Genomic DNA, 26,373 nt, shown 5'->3' on the forward strand with positions numbered 1-26,373 from the left:
ATGTATTCTTCATTGTAATGTTGGAAAATACATAAAAACACAAAAGAACAAACGTGTGTATTTCTATCCTATCCCTAGATCTAAAACTATATTTGTATCTATTTAATTTTTTAAAAAGATTGGGAGCATATTCAATTTTCTAACTTTTTTCCACTTTGCAACCTATTATGAACATTTACCCGTATAGTAATTTATGAAAAGCTAAATGGATTCTATAGTGTTCTTTTACAATAATTATTTTACCAATCAATTTTCATTAAACATTTAGTTTTCAAATCATTTTATTATAAATAATTATAGATTAATCTTTGTACAGATACTTGATTATTTCTTTATCATAAATTTTGGGGTTCACAGTTGATATTTACACAGCAATATGTAAAAAAATTTGCATAGCATGCTTATGAAAATACCACATGGAGGTGAGGGTATAACACCCACATCATTTGTGTCAAAATACAGTAAATCTTAAATGCATTTTTTAAGCATTTAAACATCTATTGCCAACCTGTCCCAAAACTTTGTACCAGTTTTTACTTTCAATATCCATCAATTCATTCAGTTAATATTTAGTGTTTTATAAAAAAATTAATATTTAGTGTTTTATAACTGGGTATATTTAGTATTTTATACTGGATAGAGATGAATAAAATGAGGTAGTAAGAGAAATGGATGTCTGGGGGAAGATAGCAGTGTGGATCTGTTTATCTGCACTAAATATTAATCATTAAAAAAAAAACTTCAAAAATAGTATCTTTTTTTTCTTTGCTATTAAGCCGAAAACCTTTTTTTAAACTTCAATAGCCATTTTTGTTTCTAAGTTGTTCACTTTTGTATTGGAATGTTCATTTTTTTCTTACTGTTTTGTCAAGTTCTCTATACACTAGTATTTTTTACCCTGTGTTTTATATCCCCCATCTTCAGTGTAGATTTGATATTCATTCTTTATGAGGGTTTTTCCTATTCACCATATGCATTATACATTTTCATGGTTTCATGCCAATTTAATTTTCTTTTTCATAATATAGTTTATAGTTTTTAATCATGAAGTATTTCAAACACATAAAAGATATAAAAATAGAAAATTCTCAAAAACTGATTTACTACATAGAGATTTATATGTAGTTGTTTCATATGAATATATATGCACGCACATATATGTATTATTTTTCAAGGAACCAATTTTTTTGAGATATAATGAAGGTCCCACATTCAGTGTCTTCCATTCTTTCCCCCCATTAGTAGTCACCTTCCTGAAGTTGTTGTGTATAAACCCCAAGCATATTTTCAGCTTATCCATTAACAATATGTAGTATTGTTTTTTTAGTATTGTTTTAATTGTATAAAAACGCATACATCAGTAATATTATTTTTAATGTTTTTAACTTGCTTTTGGCATTCATCCATGTTGTTACATATTAGTAGATTTTCTTGTTATGTCATTCTTATATGCTTGAGATTAAACCCTACTTGGTTTTGAGCATTATTTTTCTTAATATATTTTGTGATTGAAAAATTTTTTAGACTTTTGCATGTATGCTCATAAGAGAGATTAGACTATATTTTCTTTTAACTGTATATATCTATATTATATATAGATATTTTATCAGAAACTAGTGATTTTGTGTCCAGGAATCTTGCTCAACTATTTTATTTGTTGAAATAATTTGTAGACTCATTGGAATGTCTAGTTAAATAATTATGTTGCAAATCATACTGTTTTTGTCATCAAAAGCAGAGAATTTTATTGTTGCTGTATGCCGTTGAGTTGATTCCGAGTCGTACTCTCCATTATACATTGGTGTTAAACTGACCTGTTAGGTTTTTTGTTTGTTTATTTGTTTGTATGTTTCATTATTCTTATTGTGTTGGTTCTATTTTTTGGTTAAAAATCAACTCATTTGTAAAATAACGTTTTCCTACTTTTATGCTTTATACCCATCAATTCCCTTCAGTACAAATGTTCTTTCAGAGGGATTCTGACTCTTACCTTTAGGTGTTTTTAAGATTTTATCAGTCTTTTGGGTGTTTTTACAGTTCTCCTTAATGTTTCTGGGAGTGGATTTATTCTTATCTATCCTGCTGAGGACTTATTGTAATTTCTGGATTTGATGATTCTGTTTTTGTCAGCAATTCAGGAGAATGTAAACTCATTATCACCTCAAATATTGGCCCTTTTTATTTGATTTGTTCCTTCTGGAATTCCCATTAGATTTATTTTGGACCATCTTATTCTGTTCTATCACTCAGTATTTCATATTTTCCATCTTATTATTCTATGCTAAATTCCTGTAACTTTTCTTCTAATTCATTAGTTCAACTGTTTCTGTTTAACTTGTTTAACCTATTAGGCACTTAATTTAAAACTATCCCCCGCTCAATCTATTTAGTTCCTTTTCAAATTTCTCCGTTTTCTTTTATCATAGTGATAACTCATTCCTTATGTCATTTTATCTCTCATTCTGACTCTTAAATTATTTTAAACATTCCTAGTTAACCTCTTTCCAGTTGTTTTTCATTATGTGAACTTCTTGTGGTGCAAATACTTCTTTGTTATGTCTGATGATTCTCACTTGTGGTATTTGTTTTCTTTGTGAAGTTTTTGTATTTTTGATCACGACTCATCTCCTGGTTTTTTTTTTTTTTTTTTCATATCTGGAACAGGGAGTCCTCAGGTTACAAATGAGGTCCACTCCTAACTGTGTTTTTAAGTCTTTAGGTCAAATTTATAGGTAAGTTGGAACAGGTACAGAAGGTTCTTATTTAGTCTTACTTTAGTGCATGATTTAGAAGCTGCATGTGCAGCAAGCAAAGGTGATTGTGATGAAGAGAATTTGTTGCGAGCAGGGGTTGGTTCAATCATTTTCAAAGTGAGGGAAAATTTACATAATATTAAAGGGCAAGTATGAGTTGTCTGTAAGTTGGACATTCGTAACCTGGGGACTGCCTGTACTTGGTAACTTTCAGTGGTATACTACTAAATGTTTAACCCCCAAACCAAACCAAACCCGTTGCCACTGAGTCGACTCCGACTCATAGCAACACTACAGAACACGGTAGAGCTGCCCCATAGAGTTTCCAAGGAGCTTCTGGTGGATTTGAACTGCTGACCTTTTGGTTAGCAGCCGTAGCACTTAACCACTACACCACCAGGGTTTCCATTTAACCCCCAGCTCCCTGGGAAAAAAGTGCTCTGATTGGTAGCATTTGCCGGTTCCCATGGTGTAAATATTCCCACTACAGCCAATTTTCTACTTCCAAAGTGGCGTCGCCAACATGGAGTTGGGAAGAGCTGTGCACAATCAGCTTTTGCTAGCTGGTATGAGCCAGCTTCGGCACACCACTGGCAGCTTTCCTTTTTTTTAAAATAATTTATTTTATATTATTTTCGTTTGTTGTTGAGACTATACAGAACAAAACATATACCAATTCGACAGTTTCTACATGTGCAGTTCAGTGATGTTGATTGCATTACATGGCGCAATCATTCCCACCCTCTTTTCTGAGTTGTTAAATTACATAAACTCGCTGCCCTCTAAATTTTCTATCTAATCTTTCAAGTTGCTTTTGTCAATTTGATCCCATATAGGTAGATTTTAAAAGAGCATAATGCTCAAAGCAGACATTCTTTACTAGTTAAGCAAAATCACAGCTTTCCTTTTACAATGTAAGTTCAACTCTACATTAATAAGTTTTTGTTACAGGTTACCCAGCACATCTAGAGTTTTGTGATGTAAGAGTTTCTGTATTAGCTAACTCTGCCTGGTTGCCAGGGACAGAAGCAATTTTATACTCTTAAAATTAATAATGCTTACAAATGTGTGTATGTGTTATGATCCTTGTGTTGGTGAATTTCACCATCTACATCTTTTATATGTCTTTTCTTACTCTTTCCTGTTTTTCATGCATTTGGTGTATTTCCATCACTTACATTCTGGTCCCTATTCTATTGCATTATTCTTCATAAACAGACTTATTAAATAATTTCTGTGGAAATAGTCATTTGGTTATGTGAACAATCTTTTAAGAGATACTTAACTTTTAGATGTAAAAAAATACATTCCTTTGAGGGAGATATTATTTATTTCTATAAGAAAGTATTTTGTGTATTTTCATAATTGTGGTTAGAAACATTAAATTATTTTTTCATATTAAATTTTTTTTTGTCTTTATATTGAAGTTAATGATACTTTTGTATCTTCATGGGTTAAAAAAAAAAGCCTGTTGCATCTAGTCAATTCTGACTCAGTGGCCCCATATGTGTCAGAGTAGAGCTGCCGCATAGGGTTTCCAAGGCTCTAAATCTTTATAGAAGCAAACTGCCACATCTTTTTCCTGTGGAGCAGCTAGTGGGTTTGACCTGTTAACCTTGCAATTAGCAGCTGAGCACTTAACGATTGTACCCTCAGGGCTCTTTCTTTTATGGGTTAAAAAAGTGTGTTCTAAATCAGAGGTCAGCGAACTTTTTCTATAAAGGGCCAGATAGTAAGTATTTTAGGTTTTGTGGCCATACAGCCTCTGTTGCAATTACTAACTCTATCACCGTAGTGTGAAATCTACTGTGACAATATGTAAACTAATGGGTAGCTGTGCTACAATAAAACTTTATTTACAAAAACAGATGGTGAGCTGGATTTGACCCACAGATCATGGTTTGTCAATCCTTGCTGTTAATGATAGCCCATGGACTTATGAATTCAATAGTAACTTAAAGTGAGCATATGCACAGTTCTTAATAGAAAATTAAATTGAATTCAGTTTCTACATCAGCACTTGAAAGGCTAATTGCTAGTTTCTAGGTATACTTATTATTATTATTTGTTCTTTTGTAAGGAGAATTTGAACCCTATGGGCACAGAAGAGACAGAGTGTTTTTTGTAATTAACAATAACTTTGTGTTCTTCTATCATACATATGCTTGCAGGCTGTTAAGAGAATCATTTCATAATAAATATGATATGTAAGTAAATGCAAAAAAATTTATGAGACTTTTTAGCATACTGATTCAACTTAGAAACTGCTGAACCTTTAAATATATATATTTTTTGTAATCGACAGTTCATTTGGTTTTCCCTTGCATTTCAGTGATAAACCATGGGAGCCTGGAGCTTCCCAGGACAATTTGATGTTTTGCATGTGAAGCTTCTCAAACCTCCTGTGATTTCGTTGGCACACTTCACATAAAAAAGAATTTAAGTATTGATCTAAGCTATTAAAACACATTACAGTTACATTATTTTAGAGCAGCTGCTGTGCACCAGTTCAACCTAATAAACTCTTAAGTTTATGTTATTCATACAACGGGCCTATACTTTGCTCAGAGTAACCATTAACTCTTATAGCACATAATAAGGAGACACTCATTCCAGTACACGGCAAGGAACACACATATGGAGCTTTTCCCAGAAGAACAAACCAGTAATTTAAAGCACTAAACTCCCCAAATTATCACCTCTTCCTCTTTCAAGCTACTCATGGGTCCTATATTGCACCAAGATATTGTCACTAATTCCACTTTAGAATAATATCGAGATAATGCCTTGGCAGTTTATGTTGTTTCTATTAACAGTGCCAAATTCTTTCTGCCCCTGCTGTCAGGAAATAGAATTACCAGGCGAGTTTTCTGTAATTCCCTGGGATTATCGTAGTGAACATTCTTTTTCTCTTAATGTGCCTTTGTGGAACAGGATGGTTCTGTGGTACTTAAAGCGACTTACTCAGCCATGGTGCTACAGTTGGAGTCTTTGTAATGCAAACCAGGAAAGGTCAAGATGCTTGCTCTTTGTGGGAAAATCATTCATTCATTACAAATTAAAACATTGCTCATTTCAGGTGGCAGGCTGTTACTATTGCCCATATGCCCAGTTCAGCGGTACAGAACTAAAACTTCACTGCTGGGTAGCGTTTCTGAGGTCGTCAGCGGTGAATTTTTTCATCCTTCCACTACTGCAAATGCCTCATTTGTTAGCGTCAAATTTATTGAGAATTCACAGGGAAGAGATAATAAAAATACTTAGATTTGTGCTAGAGAAGAAAAGATGCTTTTTCATTTGGTCCTGCTTTCTTTCAATAAACATTTATTAAACCATTAGCTATATATCAAGAATAATGCTAGGCCCTGGGGTTATGAACATGAGTAAAACAGTCAGTTTCCTTGAGAAAGTCATAATGTAGTAGTGAGCAGATATACAAGCAGTTAAAATATTCCATGATATACATGGAATATTTAGCGCTGTGAGAAAACTGAGGGAAATATGAAGAGTGGGTGAGAGAAGTCTTCTCATTTAATGCATGCTAGAAGACAGTGGAACAACATATTTTAAATGCTGAAAATAAGAATTTGAAAAATTAAAAATAAACATTTCATAGCGTCAAAAAATATAAATGCTTAAGTGTAAACTCAGAGATTTCTAAGGCCTATGCATTGAAAGTATGTGAGTAAAGGTAAAATATTTTTCTTTGTAATTTTTAAAACATTTAATTGACTAAAGCAAAATTAATAGTAATATATTATGGGGTTTGTAATATATGTATGAAAACCCTGGTGGTGTAGTGGTAAGTGTTACTGCTGCTGACCAAAAGGTCAGCAGTTCAAATCCACAAGGTGCTCCTTGGAAACTCTATGGGGCAGTTCTCCTCTGTCCTATAGGGTCACTAGGAGTTGGAATCAACTTCACGGCAATAGGTTTGGTTTTCTGGCTTTTGTAATATATGTATAAATAAAATATATGGCAACAATAGATCAAAGGACTGGGGAGGGAAATAGTACACTCTTATAGGTTTCTGATACTGTATGTGAAGTGGAATAATATTATTTGAAGCTAAATTATTGTAAATCAAAAATGCAGATTGTAAACTGTAGAAAAATCAGTTAAAAAAAAAAAAGGAAAGAAAAGGTACAGCAAGCCAATAGAGGAAATAAAATGGAAAAGATCAAAGTATCCAGTTTATTCAAAGAATTCTGGAAAAGAGGGGGGAAAATGAAATAAATTGTATACGTGACAAATACAAAACAAATAGAAAGATAGTAAACTTAACCATATCAATAATTACACACACATGTTAAAAGGCGGAAGTCATCAGCATCCCATCTGTTCAGCATTATACTGTACTAGAAGGGCTAGTCCGTTCAATATGGCAAAGAAAAGCAGGTTGGAAAGCATAAACTATCTTTACTTGCAGACAACATTACTGTATATGAAGAAAATCCTAAATAATTCACAAAATTTTACTAATAAGTAGATTTAATAATGTTGTAGGATACAAGGTCATTAAAAAAATCAACTTCATTACTGGCAATGAGGATGTGGAAAATGGAAATTGAAACTATACGATTAACAGTAGCATCAAAAATCATGAACGCTTAAGAATAAACTTACAGAAAGATGTGTAAAGCTGGCACACCAAAAACTATAAAACATTCCTGAGAGAAATTAAAGATAACAAAAATAAAAGAACAATTATACCAAGGATATGAATTCCTGTGGTTTAGTTGACACTAAAGAGTGCTTACTATATGATTTTATTTATTTAAAATCGTAGGACAAGCAAAACTAGTCTATAGTGAAAAAAATTAGAATAGCATTTATCTGAGGAGTGGGGATTATTGACAGAAATGAGCACGAGGCGTTATTAGAATATTCTTTATCTTCACAGGAATGTGAGTTACACAGATATTTGCATTTATCCAAAGTCATCCGACTGTACCCTTAACAACTATTCCTTTTGCTGTGGGGAAATTGTACCTTTGTCAAAGCTAAACTAAAAAAATTAAAACAGTAGAAATAACTACCTGGCAAAAATTGTGTCTGTTTCTCATGGTGCAATAAGGTAATATCAGAGATTAAAATTTGAGGAGAAAGTTGTATTTTTTGTTGCTTTGTCTTTTACTTTTTTTTTTTTTGTCTTTTACTTATTGACTATTTGTCATTTTTTTCCCCCCTACAGGAGATTTATTTCCTCATATGACAGAAAGCTTAGAAGTAGAAAAGTTACAGAGTTTCTTAGTTCAGGCTCCCAGTTCCTTCTATCTTCCTGCTTTATGTTGTTGTTGTAAGGTGCCGTTGAGTCGGTTCTGACTCTTAGTGACCCCTTGGACAATAGTGAGAAATGCTGACTCGTCCTGTCCCATCCTCACAGTTCTTGCTCTGCTTGAGACCATTGTTGCAGCTACTGTGTAGGTCCATTACTTTGAGGGTCATCTTTTGCTGACTCTGTATTTTACCAAGCATGGTACCTTCTCCAGGGATTGGTCACTTTTGACAGAATGACCTAAGTAAGCAAGACAAGTCTCACCATCCTTGTTTCTAAGGAACTTTCTGGCTATACTTCTTCCAAGACAGGTTTGTTCATTCTCTGGCAGTCCGTGGTGTATTAATATTCCTTGCCAACACCATAATTCAAATGTATCTATTATTCTTAAGTCTTCCTTGTTCATTGTCCAGCTTTTACATGTATATGAGGTAATTGAAAATATCATGACTTGTGTGAGGCCCACCTTAGTCCTGAAAGTGGCATATTTGCTTTTAGCAATTAAAAGAGATTCTTTACAGTGTACTTTCCCAATGCAATATGTTGTTTGATCTCTGGATTGCTGCTTTGATAGTGGGTTCAAGTTAAATGAAATATTTGACAAATTCAATATTTTCTCCATTTATGATGATGTTGCTTATCGGTCCAGTTGTGAGGATTTTTGTTTTCTTTATGTTGAGGTGTAATCCATACTGAAGACTGTAGTCTTTGATCTTCGTAAGTATGGGCTTCAAGTCCTCTTCACTTTCAGCAAGCAAGTTTGTGTTATCTGCATAGCACATTCTGTTAATGAGTCTTCCTCTGATCATGGTGATGCATTCTTCTTCAGACAGTCCAGCATCTTGGATTATTTTCTTAGCATACAGATTGAATAAGTATAGTGAAGGGATACAGACCTGACACACAACTTTTCTGGTTTTTAAACTGTGCAGTACCTCCTTGTTCTGTTCAAATGACAGTCTGTTGGTCTGTGTACAAGTTCCACATGAGTTCAATGAAGTGTTCTGGAATCCTCATTCTTTTCCGTGTTATCCATAATTTGTTACTATCCACCCAGTTGAATGCCTTTGCATAGTCAATACAACACAGGTAAACATCTTTCTGGTATTCTCTGCTTTCAGCCAAGATCCATCTGACATCAGCAATGATATCCCTCATTCCTCTTCTTCTGAATCCGACTTGAATTTTTGGCAGTTCCCTGTCAATGCATGGCTGCAGCCATTTTTGAATTATCTTTAGCAAAATTTTGCTTGCATATGATATTCACGATATTGCTCATTAATTTCTGCATTCTGTTGTATCACCTTTCTTTGGAATGGACATGAATATGGATCTCATCCAGTTGGTTGGCCAGGTATCTGTCTTCCATATTTCTTGGTGTAGACAAGTGAATGCTGCCAGTGTTGCATCCGTTCATTGAAGCATCTCAATTGGTATTCTGTGAATTCCTGGAGCCTTATTTTTTGCCAATGCCTTCAGTGCAGCTTGGACTTCTTCCTTTGTTACCGTTGGCTTTTGATCATATGCTGCCTCCTGAAATGGTAGAATGTGAATCAATTCTTTTTGGTACAGTGACTGTGTATTCCTTCCATCTTCTTGTGATGCTTTCTGCGTTGTTTTTTTGCCCATAGAATCTTTCAGTATTGCAACTCAAGACTTAAATTTTTCTTCAGTACATTCTGCTTGGTTTCCTAACTCCAGGTCTTTTCACTTTTGATTATAATACTTTGTCTTCTCAAGCCACCCTTTGAAATCCTCTGTTCAGCTCTTTTACTTCATCATTTCTTTCATTCACTTTAGCTACTACTCTACTTTCAAAGAGCAAGTTTCAGAGTCTCTTCTGACATCCATTTTGGTCTTTTCTTTCTTTCTTGACTGTTTAATGACCTTTTGCTTTCATGTGTGATGTCCTTAATATCACCCCACAACTCATCTCATCTTTGATCATTAGCGTTCAGTGCATCAAATCTATTCTTGAAATAGTCTCTAAGTTCAGATGAGATATACTCAGTGTTGTACTTTGGTTCTTGTGGATCTGTTTTATTTTTCTTCAGCTTCAACTTGAACTTGCATATGAACAATTAATGATCTGTTCTGCTGTGGGCCTCTGGCTTTGTTCTGACTGGTGATATTGAGGTTTTCCATCGTCTCTTCCCACAAATGTATCGATTTCATTCCTGTGTGCTCCATCTGGTGAAGTCTAAGTGTATAGTCAGTGTTTATGTTACTGAAAAAAGGCACTTCCAATGAATAAGTCATTTGTCTTGCAGAATTCTATCATGTGATCTCCAGTGTCATTTCTATCACCTAGGCCATATTTACCAACAACAGATCCTTCTTCTTTGTTTCCATCTTTCACATTACAATCACCAGTAATTGTCAATGCATCCTGATTGCATATTTGATCAATTTCAGACTGCAGAAGTTGGTAAAAATCTTCAATTTCTTCATCTTTGGCACTAGTGGTTGGGGTATAAATTTGAATAATAGTCTTGTGTTAACTGGTCTTCCGGTAGGCATATGCATATTATCCTACAATGACAGCATTGTACTTTAGGATAGATCTGGAAACATTCTTTTTGAGATGAATGTAACTCGGTTCCTCTTCAATTTGTCATTCTTGGCCTGGTAGACATATGATTGTCTGATTCAAAACGGCCAATACTAGTCCATTCCAGCTCACTAATGCCGAGGAAAGCTGGACAATGAATAAAGAAGACAGAAGAAAGATGGATGCCTTTGAATTATGGTGTTGGTGAACAATATTGAATATGCCATGGACTGCCAGAAGAACAAACAACTGTCTTAGAAGAAGTACAACCAGAATGCTCCTTAGAAGCAAGGATGGGGAGACTTCATCTTATATACTTCATACATGTTATAAAGAGGGATTGGTCCCTGGGAAGAACATGATACTTGGTAATGTAGAGGCTCAGTGAAAAAGAAGATCCTCAATGAGATGGATCGACACAGTGGCAGCAACAATGGGCTCAAACATAGCAACGATTGCAAGGATGGCACAGGATTGGGCAGTGTTTTGTTCTGTTGTACATAGGATTGCTATGAGTTGGAACCAACTGGATGGCATCTAACAACAACAACTACAATGCCTAGGATATTTGTCTTTAAGTGTTTTATTTCATTGTTGATGACTTCCAGTCTTCCTTAATTCATACTTTGTACTTCATGTCCTGATTACTAATGAATAATCACAGCTGTTTCTTCTCATTTTCATTAGCAAATGAAGGTCCTGAAAGCTTTACTCTATCCACATCATTAAGGTTGGCTCTAATTTGAGGAGGCAGCTCTTCCCCAGTTTATTCTGAGTGCCTTCCGACCTCAGAATCTCATCTTTCAGCACTCTATCACACAATGTTTCATTGCTATGTGTAAGGATTTACTGGCTAATTTTTTTTTTTCCCAGAAGTAGATCACCAAGTCCTTCTTCCTAGTCTCTCTTAATCTGGAAGCTCCACTGAATCTTGTCCACTGTGAGTCGTTTTTCTGGTATTTGAAATACTGTTGTATAGCTTCCATCATCATAGCAACAAGCATGCCACCAAAGTACGACAAACTGACAGATGGGTGGTGGTCCTGTTATATACTCCTCAGCATTGCAGCATGTGCAGAGGTGTTGAGAACACTCTTAATAGACACTAATAGGGGAATAAATTTCCCCCCCCTTTTTTTTTTTTTGTTTTATTGTGCTTTAGATGAAGATTTACAGAGCAAAGTAATTTCTTATTAAACAATTAATTATTACAGATTTTTTTTTTTTTGACATTGGTTGCCAACCCCACAACACGTCAACACTCTCCCTTTCTCAACCTTGGGTTCCCCATTACCAGCCTTCCTGTCTCCTCCTGCCTTCTCGTCCTCGCCTCTGGGCTACTGTGCCCATTTAGTCTCTTTTTGTTTTACGGGCTGATGTAATCTTTGGCTAAAGGGTGAACCTCAGAAGTGACTTCATTATTGAACTATAAGAGGCCATACTCTCGGCATTTCTCCAGTCTCTGTCAGACTAGTAAGTCTGTTTTTTTTTTTTAGTGTGTGTGTGAGTTAGAATTTTTTCTACGTTTTTCTCCAGCTCTGTCCAGTACCCTGTATTGTGATCCCTGTCAGAGCAGACAGTGGTGGTAGCTGGGCACCATCTAGTTGTATTGGACTTAGTCTGATGGAAGCCATGGTAGTTGTGGTCTATTAGTCCTTTGGATTAGTCTTTCCCTTGTGTCTTTGGTTTTCTTCATACTCCCTTGCTCTAGATGGGGTGAGACTAGTGCAAATATCTTAGACAGCCTCTCACAAGCCTTTAAGACCCCAGCCAGTACTCACCAAAGTAGAATGTAGAACATTTTCTCTATAATCTATGTTATGCCAATTGAGCCAGATGTTCCTAATAGGGGAATAATTTTGAGAAATGCTGAGTAGTAGTTCTGCTTTATGCTCCTCAGCATTTCTCAAGATAATTCCGCTATTAGTGACTATTAAGAATGTTTTGGTTGCAAGCATTTCTACGTATGCCACAATACCCAGCAAAAGAATGAAGGGCCATAGGCCTTTGTGTAACTTGAACTTTTCTCTATTAAGAACTATTTCAGGCATATCAAACAGTATATCAACTCTGACTCGAGGCGACTCTGTGTGCATCAGAATAGAACTGTGCTCCATAGGGTTTTCGATCATTCATTTTTTCGAAATAGGTCACCAGATCTATCTTCTGAGATGGTTCTAGGTGACTCAAACTTTTAACCTCCTGATTAGCAGTCGAGCATGTTACCTGTTTACAGCACCCAGACACTATCAAATTTTGTGTGTGTATATAAAATAGTATATATTTCATATATGAAGCATTCAAAGAATAATAATTAAACAAAACGTGTGAACCCATCACCTAGTTTAAAGTAGACATAACTTTTTTCTTTTACTTTCTTTATTGTTTTTCATAATCAGTGTTCTTAAATAATATGTTGTTTAGTTGATTTCGTTTTAAGATTATGCTTATGAGATTTTGCCATGCTGATACTTACTGCATTTTCTATACATTTCGCTGGTATACAGTATTCCACTAAATATATATACTACAATTTATTTTTCATTGTTCTTTCTACAAATATTTTTTCAAGTATTTATTACTTATTTAGCTATTACAAAAATATTTTAACATGCCAAATTGATAGGTATAAAATAGCATCTCATTGTGGGTTTTTAATTTACATATATGTATTTATGGACCATTTTATTTGCTTTTTCCTATGAAATGTATAACTTTTACTTATTTTTAAATGGCTTCTTTGTCTTTTTTTTTTTTAAGGAATTCTTTATAGAATCTAGATATACAGCATATTCACTGGTTGTATGCATTTCAAATGTCTTCTAGTTTTTGGCTTGTTTTTTTTTTCTCTTTATCATATCATTTCATGAATAGAAATTTTTTACTTTCATTATAGTTATTTCATCAATCATTTCCCCTACCACTTAGCATACTTACATAATATTTATATCTTTTCCAGACATTGAAATATATTTTCTTCTAAAATGTTTAAAATTTTGCCTTTCTTGAAGATTTTAGTCCATATATAGTTATTTCGTATGTACAAATTGAAGTAGAGATTATCAAGAATTCTGAAGAGTCTGAGTTGTTACCCCACTTACAAGTTAACAAGTTATCCTGCCACAGTTACATGGATACTGGCAGAAGACAAAAGATTTTGGGTCAGAGACAAATGTCTTTATTACTTACAGCTATAGCAGTAATTAGAGTATCAGCCTCTATGCAACTTCTCTAGGACCCAATTTCTGCAGGATGATACAAAAGAGAGTCAGGTGACTATGATACATAGAGTCGGTCACATTATAGAAGAGGGTCCCTGAGTTTAGGGAACCCAAATCTTTTATAATGGGAGTAAGCATGACTAACATTTACCCCAGAGGGAGACCTTATCTTTACAATACTGGAGAGTTACTAAACCTATCCTATGCTCAAGAGAGATACTATATCTTCCAAGGCTGTTTTCTATATATAAATAACCATCCTTGAAAAAATATTCGGGAAAAAAGTGTTTCTGCTTGCAACACATGCAGAAATGCAAAAGGCCCATGAAGAATTGTCTCCCAATATCTTTTTTTTTCAATGCGAGTGACCAACTTAATAACAACACCATTTAATAAATACTTCCTTTTTTTTCAGATATCTGAAATGCAGACTATAACTTTACCAGGCTCCCATATATGCGTGTGTCTGTTTCTGGGCTCTCTATTCTATTAGTTGGATGGTCCATGTCTTCATCAGTCCCATGTGCTTTTATCTACTATACCTTTATAATAAATCTTGATCTCTCCTAGAACAACCTTCTAGACAAACACCAGCCTTATTATTTTTCAGGATTGGCTTATATACTTGAGTCCTTTATTTCTTACCTAAATTTTAAAAATTAGCACAAATTTCATTGTAAAACATTCTTTTTCCTGAAATTCAGATCTTTTTTCTGGTATTATTTTCCTTCCTCCTAAAATCTGCATAAAGCTTTCTTCAGTAAACTCTATGCAGAAGTCTCCAATGTGACTTTCCACCATAGTAGGTTCTAAGCTCTGTGTCCTACACTCCACAGGCTGCCCTTTAAAACTACATTTCTGGTCATCAGGCATCAGCACATGACCCCAGGACATGTGGCAGCCACAGCACTCATTTACCTCTCTGCATGTGGCCTTTCACAGAGTTTTCAGCTTCTTAAAACTTTCCTTTTGGCAGCTCAGCTATGCATTTTAAAAGATGTTTTATGTATTTCAGCAACATTTTTAGAAGTGTTGTTCTGAGAGTGGTTTTCAGTCAATATTTATTTAGTCAATCATATTGCCAGAAACAAAAGTCTTCTGTCAATAGTGGTTTTAAAATTGTGTAATCTCCCCAGATTGTGTCTTGCACATAATAACATTCAACATTGTGTGTTTAATTGAACTGAATAAGGTTTCAGTGCGGTTTCTCTGATGCTGCTTCATTTTTCCTGAATAACCCAGCATCTAATTTGTCATTACCAGTAAATGACTTGTATCCATTCTAAAAGTTTTAAAATTATAAAATAATTCAAACCTATTGAAATCTTTGTATTTACTACCAAAATGAAATAGATTTAATAAAATGCACAATTTTCCTTAGCTTATGATTTTTTTTATGATTATATGCACTTAAAAACAATGTGTATTTTTTTGTGTGTTTTAAAATTTTACATTAGTAATATTGTAATCTTTATATCCTTTGAAACTTGCTTTTTTATTCACTCAACATTATGTTTGAAAAATCTCTCTCTACTGATCCAGAAGTTCTAGTTCAATTGTTTCAGGTACTTTGTAGAATTCCACTGTACACTGTACTTTACTTATCTGGTCTCTTTGTTCTACAATAAATACCTATATATATATATATCTTCTTTAGCATATGTTTGAGATTTTTATTTCAATTAGATGGCTAGAACTGAAAATGCTGCATAATAGGATGTGCTTACCTTTAGCTTCTTAGCCATATCTGATTTCTTTTATCTCATCTTTATGATGGTGATTTTGATCATAAGAGATATTTTTTACCCTATTTTATTTGTTTAATATTTATAATTTGTGAAAAATACCTAGTACTGGCCTGGATATATGCTGACTATAATTTTTGAATGACACCTTGTATATGATTCAAATTACATTAAAATTTACTCTGCTAAATAGTGAATAATCAGATGATTTGGACAACTTATGTCCCCTTTTTCTCCCTGTAGGTATTTATGAGCCTCCATTTCTTGTACTACTGCAGTGAACCTACCTTGGATGTGAAAATTGCCTTTTGTCAGGTGTGTGTTCCTTACAGGTAAAACAAGGTACAGTATATTCCCTTGTATTTCCATTTTGCTATTTCATCTTGCATATATTCCACACCGAAGCTAGTATTTTGTAATATTAAAAGTAGCGTAGGAAGTAGAAGTGGATACTTAATTTTTTTTTTCTTATTCAGTTCCTTTAAGTTAGAATAGGAATAAAGAAAATTCTCATTGAAGGATCACTGAGCTGTGCTGCAAGCAGAGAATGACATGCATCCATTGAAACGAGTTTCAAAAAATAACTCTTCAACTTCTATATTTTAACATGGCCTTTTATGATTATAGAAGTAACATGATCTTATTATAGAAAAGTATGAAGGGAAACAAAAAATTTCTGTGTTTACTCACTTTGAGCATAGTTAGATTCACTATGGGAAAGAAAAATGTATTAGCTGCTGTAAATAAGATTAGTGATCTGCTTCATCCCCCTGACCTCTAACTGTTGGGTGCCTGAGGCCTCAGGTCTTTAGATCACTTCTCTTCTCTAACAAGAACCCTGGATCCAGACAGCCTTGGTTAGAAATTCCAGCTCTACCACAGATTAGCCCTTTACTTGTGACTTTGGGAACATTACTTAACCTTTCTATTTTTCATTTTCCTTATTTGCAACAAGGAGGGAAAATAGTACCTACTTCCTAGGGTTGTTATGAGGATTAAATAAGCTAATACTTGCAAAACACTGAGAACATAGTAAGCACTATGTGTTTGTTAAATAAATCCATTTACTTTCAGTTTCCTAGTGCTCCCATTGAGTCCAAATGTTTTAAAGATAATATCTTGAAGACTCCTACGTTTATATCTCCAGCCCAAACCTTTCCCTGAAACTGGACTCATATACCCAACTGCCTCTTCTACATCCCCGCTTAGATGTCTATTAGGTGTATAAAACCATGTATTTCAAACCCAGTGCTTGAGTTTTCCTCATTTTCTGCCCCAATTCAGTAAATACTAACTCCATGCTTTCAATTCCTTAGAATAAAATTCTTGGAGTCATCTTTTAGACAAATATATCTAGAATCTTCTAATTCTCACTATCCTCTCCATTATTACCCTGGTGCAAGTGAACTTTTTTTGTTTTGGCTTGGATTATTGCGATTGCTTTCATCTTTGCCTACCCCTAAATGTCAGCAAAAGTGATTTTTGTAAAATGTAAGTCAGATCTTATTACTTCTTGACTAAAAATATACAAAAAAAGGAAAAACAAAAAACCCAACAACGACAAAGCAGAAAAATCTTTCAATGGCTTCCTATCTCACTAAGGTAAAAACCAAAATCTTTATAATGACCTGTCCACACAGTTACCTAGCCTCCTATAGACCTCTCCCTTGGAATACTCTTCCTTTGTTATCCACTTGGCTCACTCTTTCACTATCTCCAGGGCTTTGATGAAATGTCACTTTTAGGGGAATATTTCCTGGTATTTTAAATTGCATCATATGCATGCGAAATCTGGACAATGAATAAAGAAGACGGAAGAAGAATTGACACCTTTGAATTGTGGCGTTGGTGAAGAATAGTGAGTATACCGTGGACTTGCCAGAAGAACGAACAAACCTGTCTTGGAAGAAGCACAACCAGAATGCTCCTCAGAAGCAAGGATGATGAGACTGCGTCTTATATACTTTGGACATGTTGTCAGGAGGGATCAGTCCATGGAGAAGGACATCATGCTTGGTAAATAAAGTACAGGGTCAGCAGAAAAGAGGAAGACCCTCAGTGAGGTGGATTGACACAGTTTCTGCAACAGTGGGCTCAAGCATAACAATGATTGTAAGGAAGGCACAGGACCTGGCAGTGTTTCGTTGTTTTGTGCATAGGGTCGCTATGAATCGGAACCGACTCTACGGCACCTAACAACATTTCCTGAATATTCTGTTTACAATTGTCCCTTTCTACTCGACATTGCCTACCCTTCTTCCTCACTTTTTTTTTTCTCAATAACACGTCCAATCATCTGACTTAATACATATTTTACTAGTATGTTGCTTCTCTTTCTTAGATAGAATGCGTCTCGCACTTGGATAGGAATTTTTCCAGTAGTGTGCTGGCATCAGCTCACATAAACTCACAAGAGTCAATTTTGCATATCTCTTCTCAGCTGCAGGTTCAATGAGGTCAGGATGGTGATTTGAAATCTTTCTTGACAGAAGTATTTACATTACGGAAACAAACATCAGCTGCAGGTTAGGTCCTTTCTTCTCCCCCTCAACCCTGCCAGTTGTTGAACATTTACCAGCACACCACTAGATTTTTGTCTGTTTTGCTCACTGCTGTACCCCAGGACTGATAATAGTATCTGTCACAGTGAAGGCTCTCACCAGGTATTTCGCTACCGAATGAGTGAGTAATATATGTTTAGTTTATGTGATCAGTTGCACCTATTATCCTGCTCTGGTGGGAAGTGAAATGCAGGCCTGCATTTCTGGGTTGAATATCTGGGTCTTACAAACTGTATGACTGAGAGCAATTTCCTTAGCCTCCATGATTCTAGCCATTTACTATGGACATTAACACAAGACAAACAGATCAAAAACTAAATTCATATTTTATATGTTTCAAGACTATATCCGGACTTCAAAATTATTTTAAAAAAAATCATAGAACTTCAGCTTTTTTTTTTTTTTAAGCCAAAAAAGGCTTTATGGTGGTTGAAGTTTTTTTTTTTTAAATCAGCTTTCAACATTTGTGTACAGATGCAAACTATTTCTAGTGAGAGCGCTTTTAAAGCAAAGGAATAAAGAGAAGTGAGGCATGAACTTTTGTAACAAGTGTGGATTTTCTTGCTTACTCTGAGCTTTTGGTATCTAGAAAATACGCATGCATATTCTATAACTTTTTCAAAAAATCTGAAAATACCATAGTAAGCAAAATATTTCCAGTTGAGAGTTAGAGCTTTTTATTTACTTTCTATGTAGAATTTTTATTTGATAATAACATTTATTTATTTTTCTTGGAGCTCTGTGTCTCCTTTACTACTCTAGCAATTTAAGGAAACAGTGTATTTATTTTTAGAGGCAGAATTATCTAGTAGTGGTTTACTGTCAGACTCTATTCCTTGGGACTTTATAATTTCAGGGGCATCTCATGGACCCTCAATATGCTGGTGTTTAACCTGAACACCAGCAGGGTTAGACTGCTCCCAACTTCTGGCCCCACAGACAATACTCAAAGGCTTTAAATAACTTGTCAGTGATTAATTAGTGATTAGGTTTGTCTAGAATCCAGATCTCTTAAGTCTTAGTCTGTGGCTGCTTTTCATTATGTCATATTCCGAACTTTTTCACAGTTGTCAGTAAGAAATCGCATAAAGTGTAGAAAGTAAAATTGCTTGGGTAGTATGTGCCAGCATAAAATATTTACATTATCTACAATAGTTTTTAACCTTAATTCTTAATTGAATTACTTGAAGAACATTGGATTCACTGACTTTTTTTTTTTTTTTTTAGCTTTTCTTATTGATTTTGCTACTTAAAACAAAACAAAACAAAAATGATGAAGTACCTTTTGAAATAGAATACAGGCAAGAGGTTTCTTATTATACCCTGGGGACAAATTTTTTCTTTGTGATATTAGATAATAAAAGAATAAGCTTTAGTTCACACTGGTATGAATCCTTTACAAAAAATAGGCCTACAGGGAATTGAAAGTGCTTTTTAAGAACTCTTGATCCTCCTGAGAAATAGGTATTTTTAGCCTTCTTTTATCAGTTGAATAAAGTACAGAGCTGTTAAATTTCACTCTACGAATTAAAAAAAAAAGAAATTCTTGAAAATTGCTCCTTTTGCAACTCTGCTGTGCTGAAGAGATGAGTCAGAGTTTTAACCAGGAGAAATACACGCCAAGATAGTGTGTGTAGGAAACCCAGGTCCACCTACTGGTGCCTACAGCGATGATCACCTTCTGATGGGTGATTATGTCTAGTTGCACAGGTGTGTGTTTTCCCTACTCCACAGTGACTGCCTCGAGGGCAGGAATGGAACCATCCTTATCCTTGAATCTCCAGCCTAGAAATCTATTTCAGCAAATTGCCAATATTACTTTGTGAATTAAAAAAAAAAAAAAAAAGCTTAGCAGAAAATGCCACTTCCTGAGTAGCAATTTGTTTGCTTACCTTTCTAAATCAAGTCAATTTCTCAATATCCTAACATCTAGTAAGTGTATATTGATAGATTCAGTTATGCTTCAGTTATTTCATAATCACAAATCGTTGTTAGCCTAACATTCACAGAACAGTTATTAACTAACTATCCTCTCTAAAAGTTTACTGATGATTGAGTTGGTTATGAATAACTTTAAATGATTTCCTGAGTTTGAAAACGCTGGACAGAGGGTTCAAATTGATTAGTCAACAATTATAAGTTTGTGTAGCACTAGAACTAAAAGGGACTGGACTAAGACTGGGCTTCTTTTTGGCTATAGCATAGAAATCCTTTATGCCTCCTTACATTTTCTAAGCCAAGGAGATATCTAGTCATTGACTCATTGCTTATTGATTGATTTCATCATTCACTTTTTCAACACATTTTTACTGAGTACCTATAATATATACTTGCAAGTTGTAGAAATCAGTGATATAGGATGAACGATATGGTTACCACCATCAAAGAACATACTACATAAAAAAAAAAAATTTTTTTTTTTTTTTGTAGGGCAGAAAGATAAGGACAAAAATAAAACAAGATGTAGAGTATTATGATAAAGATACGCCCTAGGAGCTATGGGGTCACAGAGGAAGGGGGCCCTAATTTTTCTTGGGGGGGGCATAGGGAAGAGAAAGTGACTTTTAAGTCAAGTTCTTCAAAAGCGTGTGGCAGGGAACACATGGAACATAGTATTCCCAGGAAGAGACCTGAGCAAGGGCAAAGGTAAGGACGAACAAGAAGACAGAATGCTTTTGTGAACTGTTAATACTTCCATGAGATCAGAACACAGGGTGCACGTATACAAACCTAAGAAGATGAGGCTGGTGTTATTGTGTGCTCTGCAAATGAGTTTAGGACATATCCCAAAAGATTTGTGGAGCTTTTTAAGAATGTTAAGTAGGGAGGTGATGTAATAGGATTTATATTTCACAAGAGCCATTCCAGTGGCATTTGGGAAAGCAGTTAAAAGGAAGGGTAACATGCAGTCCAGGCAAGAATTAATAAGGATATGAACTCAGATAGGAGAACGGAAAGTAGAGATTTAAGTGGTATTTAAGAGTGTAGACTCAATAGGAACTGGAGTCGGCTTAATTGGGGAGAGTAGAGAAGGGCTAGGAAACCCTGGTGGTACAGTGGTTAAGACCTATGGCTGCTAACCAAAAGGTTGGCAGTTTGAATCTACTAGGTGCTCCTTGGAAACCTTACGGGAAGTTCTACTCTGTCCTATAGGGTCGCTAAGAGTTGGAATTGACTTGACGGCAACAGGTTTGATTTGGTTTGACTAGAGAAGGGCTAGGGTTACTGTCAGGCTTCCAGTTTTATCACTGGCTGGATGGTGCTGTCAGTTCAAGGCTGTGGCAAGCATTCATGCACTTCATTCAACAAAAAAATTTCTTGAGCACCAACTCTATGCAAGACGCTATCATAGGACTTGTGGACACAGTGGTGATCAATACAAACAAAGCCTCAGGGAACTTATATTCTAGCGAGCAATAAGGAATATGGGTCTGGAGCTCTGATGAGAGGTCAGGGCTAGGATATATACATTTGAGAAACATCAAATTTGACTCAAGTGTGTTTCCGAAAGAAAAATTATGGATAGGAATAAGTGAATTTATGGAGGGAATGTCAAAGTTTAACTAATGGACTCAGCAACAACAGACTTGCAAAGAGATGTAAAAGTTAGGCTAAGGAGTTAGATTCCTGGCAGTTAAGGGGAGATAGAGATCTAAGAAGGAAGAGCACCAACAGTGTCAATGAAGCTAAGAGTTCAATGATAATGTCTGACATTTATTGAGAGGTTGCTACATGCATTATATGTAAATATTTTGACTTAGAAATTAGGCCAACTTTGTGTTTTCATTTTATTTCCTAAAACAACCCTATGAGGTAGGTGTTATTATTATTCCTATTTTACAGATGAATAAAACTGAGGCACTGAAATAAATAACTTGCCCAAGGACACTCAGTCAGCAAGTGCTTTTGCAGATAAGGACATAAAAAAAAAAATAAGGACATAGTCTTGAAGATGTTAATGACTTTTTCTAGACCACAGAGGTGGGAAGTGGCAGAATGAAGGCAGGATCTAGTTGTGTTTGATTCTGGAGTTGGAAGTCTCAACCGTTCTTACCGTATGGTCATTCCCTAATTCCACCAGGAACTTCTTGGTATGGTCTATTGGTATGCAGTGTTTTGGCTGAATTGAGTAGCAACTAAATTTAACTGAGATTCAACCTTCTCTGATGAAATGCAAAGAAGCCTGAGATTTTATTGGTCACCAGGAGGGGAAAAAACAAGCTTTACATAAATTCCAAAAAATGATGTGGTATCTTAGTTCCAAAATATTACTGGGAATTTGACAAAAATAGAAGTCTTGTGGAGTTTATTGACAAAAAAATATTCCTTTTTAATTCTTCCTATTTTTTCGGCATAGCGCTTTGTGAATAAGACATGATAGTGAAGACTGAGCATGTTGAGTTTTTTGCAGTTAAAGCAATGTTTTTCTTAATAGATATAAAGTATTACTAGATGACTTGAGTAGTTAATTCAATTCTATTTTATTACTCTAAGGGCTGGATAATAAGTCCCTATGTGTGTATATATAATAATTACCTAGCTCCGTAAGATGGCTCTTCTAAATAAATGCAAACTTAACTCTTTAGCAAATGACTGATCACTTCTGATCTATTATTTTTCTTTTTTGGTACTTTTTTCTCCTCTTTTAATGTTGAAAAATTCCAGAGTCATTTGCATGTATTTTATGGGCTGGATTTGCTCTTAGGAGCCTTTTATAAACCTGTAAACTAACAAACAAGGGATCTCATAAAGAGAGGTGTTCTGGAATGTCTGTGGAATTGGCTTCCCCTTAAGTGATGTATCCGGATTACCAGTACCTATGGCATTTAAAAAATATCATTAAACTAGATTCCAGAACTACATGGGCTTTAAAAAATATCTCTTCCTTGTAAGGCATTTTGAATTTAAAGTAACTTGATTTGTTCAATTGATTTCATTTGATGGATCTATGAGGTTTCTGTTTCAAACCCGAACATATCCAATTAAAATTCATACTCTCCATTGGCTATCCATCCTACATGGACTACAGCCTTTTACATCAGCACTGGGGAATAGAACATCAAAGGAAAAGGTGTTTGGGTAAGGCAGAGCAAAAGAAAAACCTGTATAATCTAACATGGAAACTAGAAAACCTTTTTGGTGGTCTGTGAATGGTATGGTTCATATATTTTGTTTTTGGAGGGGTTGTCTGGTACTTCAAAAAACTCAATTTAACATTCTGACTTGATATAGTTATGAAATAAAGAGGTCAGTAGGTTGACCCTGGATACATTTGAAGGCATTGGTGTTTCATAAATGAATGGCTGTGGTTTTGAGATATATACCTATAAACCCTTACTTTACTATTTTAAGTTTTCATTTAATGGCAAATGAGAACCGTATACATTAACTTCTCCTTTTAGTGGGTTTCCTTTCCCATGTATTATTTAAGGAAGTTTGACTCTGACTTCCTTCTACATCTGCTTTGACACATAGCACTTACTCTTGCATTCATTTTCTCTCTCTCTCTTTTTTTTTTTTATTGTACTGTAGATGAAGGTTTACAGAACAAACTAGTTTCTCATCAAACAGCACACACATTGTTCCATGACATTGGTTAACAACCCCACGACATGTCAACACTCTCCATTCTTAACTCTGGGTTGCCTACTACCAGCTTTCCTGTTCTCTCCTGCCTTCCATTCCCTGCCCCAAGGCTGGTGCGCCCCTTTAGTCTTGGTTTGTTCCATGGGCCTGTTGAATCTTTGGCTGAAGTGTGAACCTCAGGAGTGGCCTCATTACTGAGCTGAAAGGGTATCCAGGGTCCATCCTCTCAGGATTTCTCCAGTCTCTGTCAGGCCAGCAAGTCTGGTCTTTCGTTTTGAGTTAGAATTCTGTTTTACATTTTTCTCCAGCTCTCTCCAGGACCCTCTATTGTGATCCCTGTCAGAGCAGTCAGTGGTGGTAGCCAGGCACCATCTAGTTGTATTGGACTCAGTCTGGTGGAGACCATGGTAGATGTGGTCCATTAGTCCTTTGGACTAATCTTTCCTTTGTATCTTTAGTTTTCTTCATTTTTCCTTGCTCCCAAAGGGATGAGAGCAGTGGAGTATCCTAGATGGCCACTCACAGGCTTTTAAGACCCCAGATACTACTCACCAAAGTAGAATGTAGAACATATTCTTTATAAACTATGTTATACCAATTGAGCTAGATATTTCCTGAGATCATGGTCCCCACAGCCCTGAGCCCAGCAATTCGGTCCTTCAGGGAGTTTGGATGTGTCTATGGAGCCACCATGACCTTGCCTTGTACAGGTTGTGCTGGCTTCTCCAGTATTGTGTACTGTCTTACCCTTGACCAGTTTCCACTTACCGATTGTCTGTTAAGTGTTTTTCCATCCCCACCCCTCCCCCCTCGTAACCATCAGAGATTGTTTCTTTTTGTATGTAAACCTTTTCATGAGTATTTACAGTAGTGGTCTCATATAATATTTGTATTTTTGTAATTGATTCATTTCACTCAGCATAATGCTCTCCAGATTGATCCATGGTATGAGATGCTTCACAGATTCATTGTTTTTCTTTATTGTTGCTTAATACTTCATTGTGTGTATGTACCACAGTTTGTTTATCCATTCATCTGTTGAAGGGCATCTGTTGAAGGGCATCTGTTGAAGGGCATCTAGGTTGTTTCCATCTTTCTGCAGTGAACATGGGTGTGCATATGTCTATTCGTGTGATGACTCTTATTTCTCTAGGATATGTCCCTAGGAGTGGGATTGCTGGATCATATGGTATTTCTATTTCTAGCTTTCTAAGGAAGCGCCATATCATTTTCAGAAATGGCTGTATCATTTTGCATTCCCACCAGCAGTGCGTAAGAGTTCCGACCTTCCCGCAGCCTCTCCAGCGTTTATTTTCTGTTTTATTGATCGTGCCAGTAATGCCAGGTGAGATGGTATCTCATTGTGGTTTTGATTTGCATTTCTCTGAGGGTGTATTCATTTTCTAAAATCACAATATTTATGCTTTCGTTTGCATAGACTGCCTAGGGTAAATTATTAAATAAAGGCAGGATCAAAATTATTGAAAAAAACATGACGCATTTTGAACTATGAAATAAATCACTGAAATTTCTGCGCTATCGTGAGAGTAACCATACTACCTATTTTGTGGATGAGTGATTCACGTTGCTTGACGATAGTTTTTTTTTTTTTTTTTTTCTGGGTATTCACATGTGAAGAAGGCTATAGCAAATTCCAAAAGAGAAAGTTTTGTGTTAGAATTCCGTTTTGTACCCTGGGATTTTTTTTTTCCTCAAGATTTAATAAGTAGCTTGGTTTTTTTCTAAAAGATTTAAGAAGTGGGTAAATGCTGGGCTGCTAACCAAAATAAAACGTCAGCTGTTGGAACCTACCAGCTTCTCTGTGGGAAAAGGGTGTGGCAGTCTGCTTCCGTAAAGATTTCAGCCTTGGAAACCCTTTGGGGCAGTTCTTCTCTATCCTCTAGGGTCCCTCATCAGTCGCTATGAGTCAGAATTGACTCAATGGCAACGGTTTTTTTTCTTTTTAAATAGGGTCCCTATTGGCATCAACTCAACAGCAATGGGATTCATTTTATGGAGTCAGTTATGCTACTTAAGATTAACTGACAGAAAATATGAAGGTCCTAAGGTTCAGTTCTGTAATGATAAGCTTTTCTGTATGGTACACTGTCAGTATGTGCTTCGTTTGCTTGAAGCAGAAAATGGTCAGATTTTGACATCTTGTTGTATGGGCTTCACCTGAATGTAAGCATAGTTTAATATTATTAGTTTAACTATGGTTGAGGTCTTAAACTGATTAAATAAAGTTATTGCTTACATCTTTCAAAAATAATTGTTCTGTAAAATATCCCAGAATTAGCTGCGATATTCAGCGCTCGGTTGATCTCCAATCATGCTTTGTCGGAGAAGCGCGAACTGGTGGATTTCACTGGCATATATTATGTTCTTAAGAAATCAATTAATTCTTTGAATGCACTGTTTAAATTGTACTACTCTTCTGATGGAGCCCTGGTGGCACAGTGGTTAAGAGTTTGGCTGCTAACCAAAAGGTCGGCAGTTTGAATCTACCAGCTTACTTGTTGGAAACCCTGTGCAGCAGTTCTACTGTGTCCTATAGGGTTACTATGAGTTGGTGTTGACTTGATGGCAATGGGCAGATTCTTCTGACAGATGACTTTGGGAATATATATTAAGTGATAATTTTATTTTCTGCACAGGTATTGATTTTTTTTTCTGGG

The 26,373-nt window shown here is 35.5% G+C and overlaps 2 protein-coding genes across 3 annotated transcripts in view; one reads left to right on the plus strand and one right to left on the minus strand.

Moving 5' to 3' along the window:
* The window catches only part of PTPN13 (protein tyrosine phosphatase non-receptor type 13), a 1,019,774-nt gene that overhangs the window by 784,194 nt on the left and 209,207 nt on the right, over nt 1-26,373 (minus strand). The gene's annotated exons all lie outside the window — the stretch shown is intronic.
* The window catches only part of MAPK10 (mitogen-activated protein kinase 10), a 375,739-nt gene that overhangs the window by 205,820 nt on the left and 143,546 nt on the right, over nt 1-26,373 (plus strand). Inside the window, exon 3 of one of the 2 annotated variants that reach the window (XM_049885817.1) lies at nt 15,792-15,863. In XM_049885817.1, the coding sequence (XP_049741774.1) occupies nt 15,798-15,863 (66 nt within the window). In that variant the 5' untranslated portion in view covers nt 15,792-15,797. Of the gene's footprint in view, nt 1-15,791; nt 15,891-26,373 lie in introns of those variants that run through there. The other variant, XM_049885815.1, reaches the window with a different exon arrangement.

This window comes from Elephas maximus, chromosome 5, assembly GCF_024166365.1.
Source record: "Elephas maximus indicus isolate mEleMax1 chromosome 5, mEleMax1 primary haplotype, whole genome shotgun sequence".
Taxonomy (NCBI): Eukaryota; Metazoa; Chordata; class Mammalia; order Proboscidea; family Elephantidae; genus Elephas; species Elephas maximus.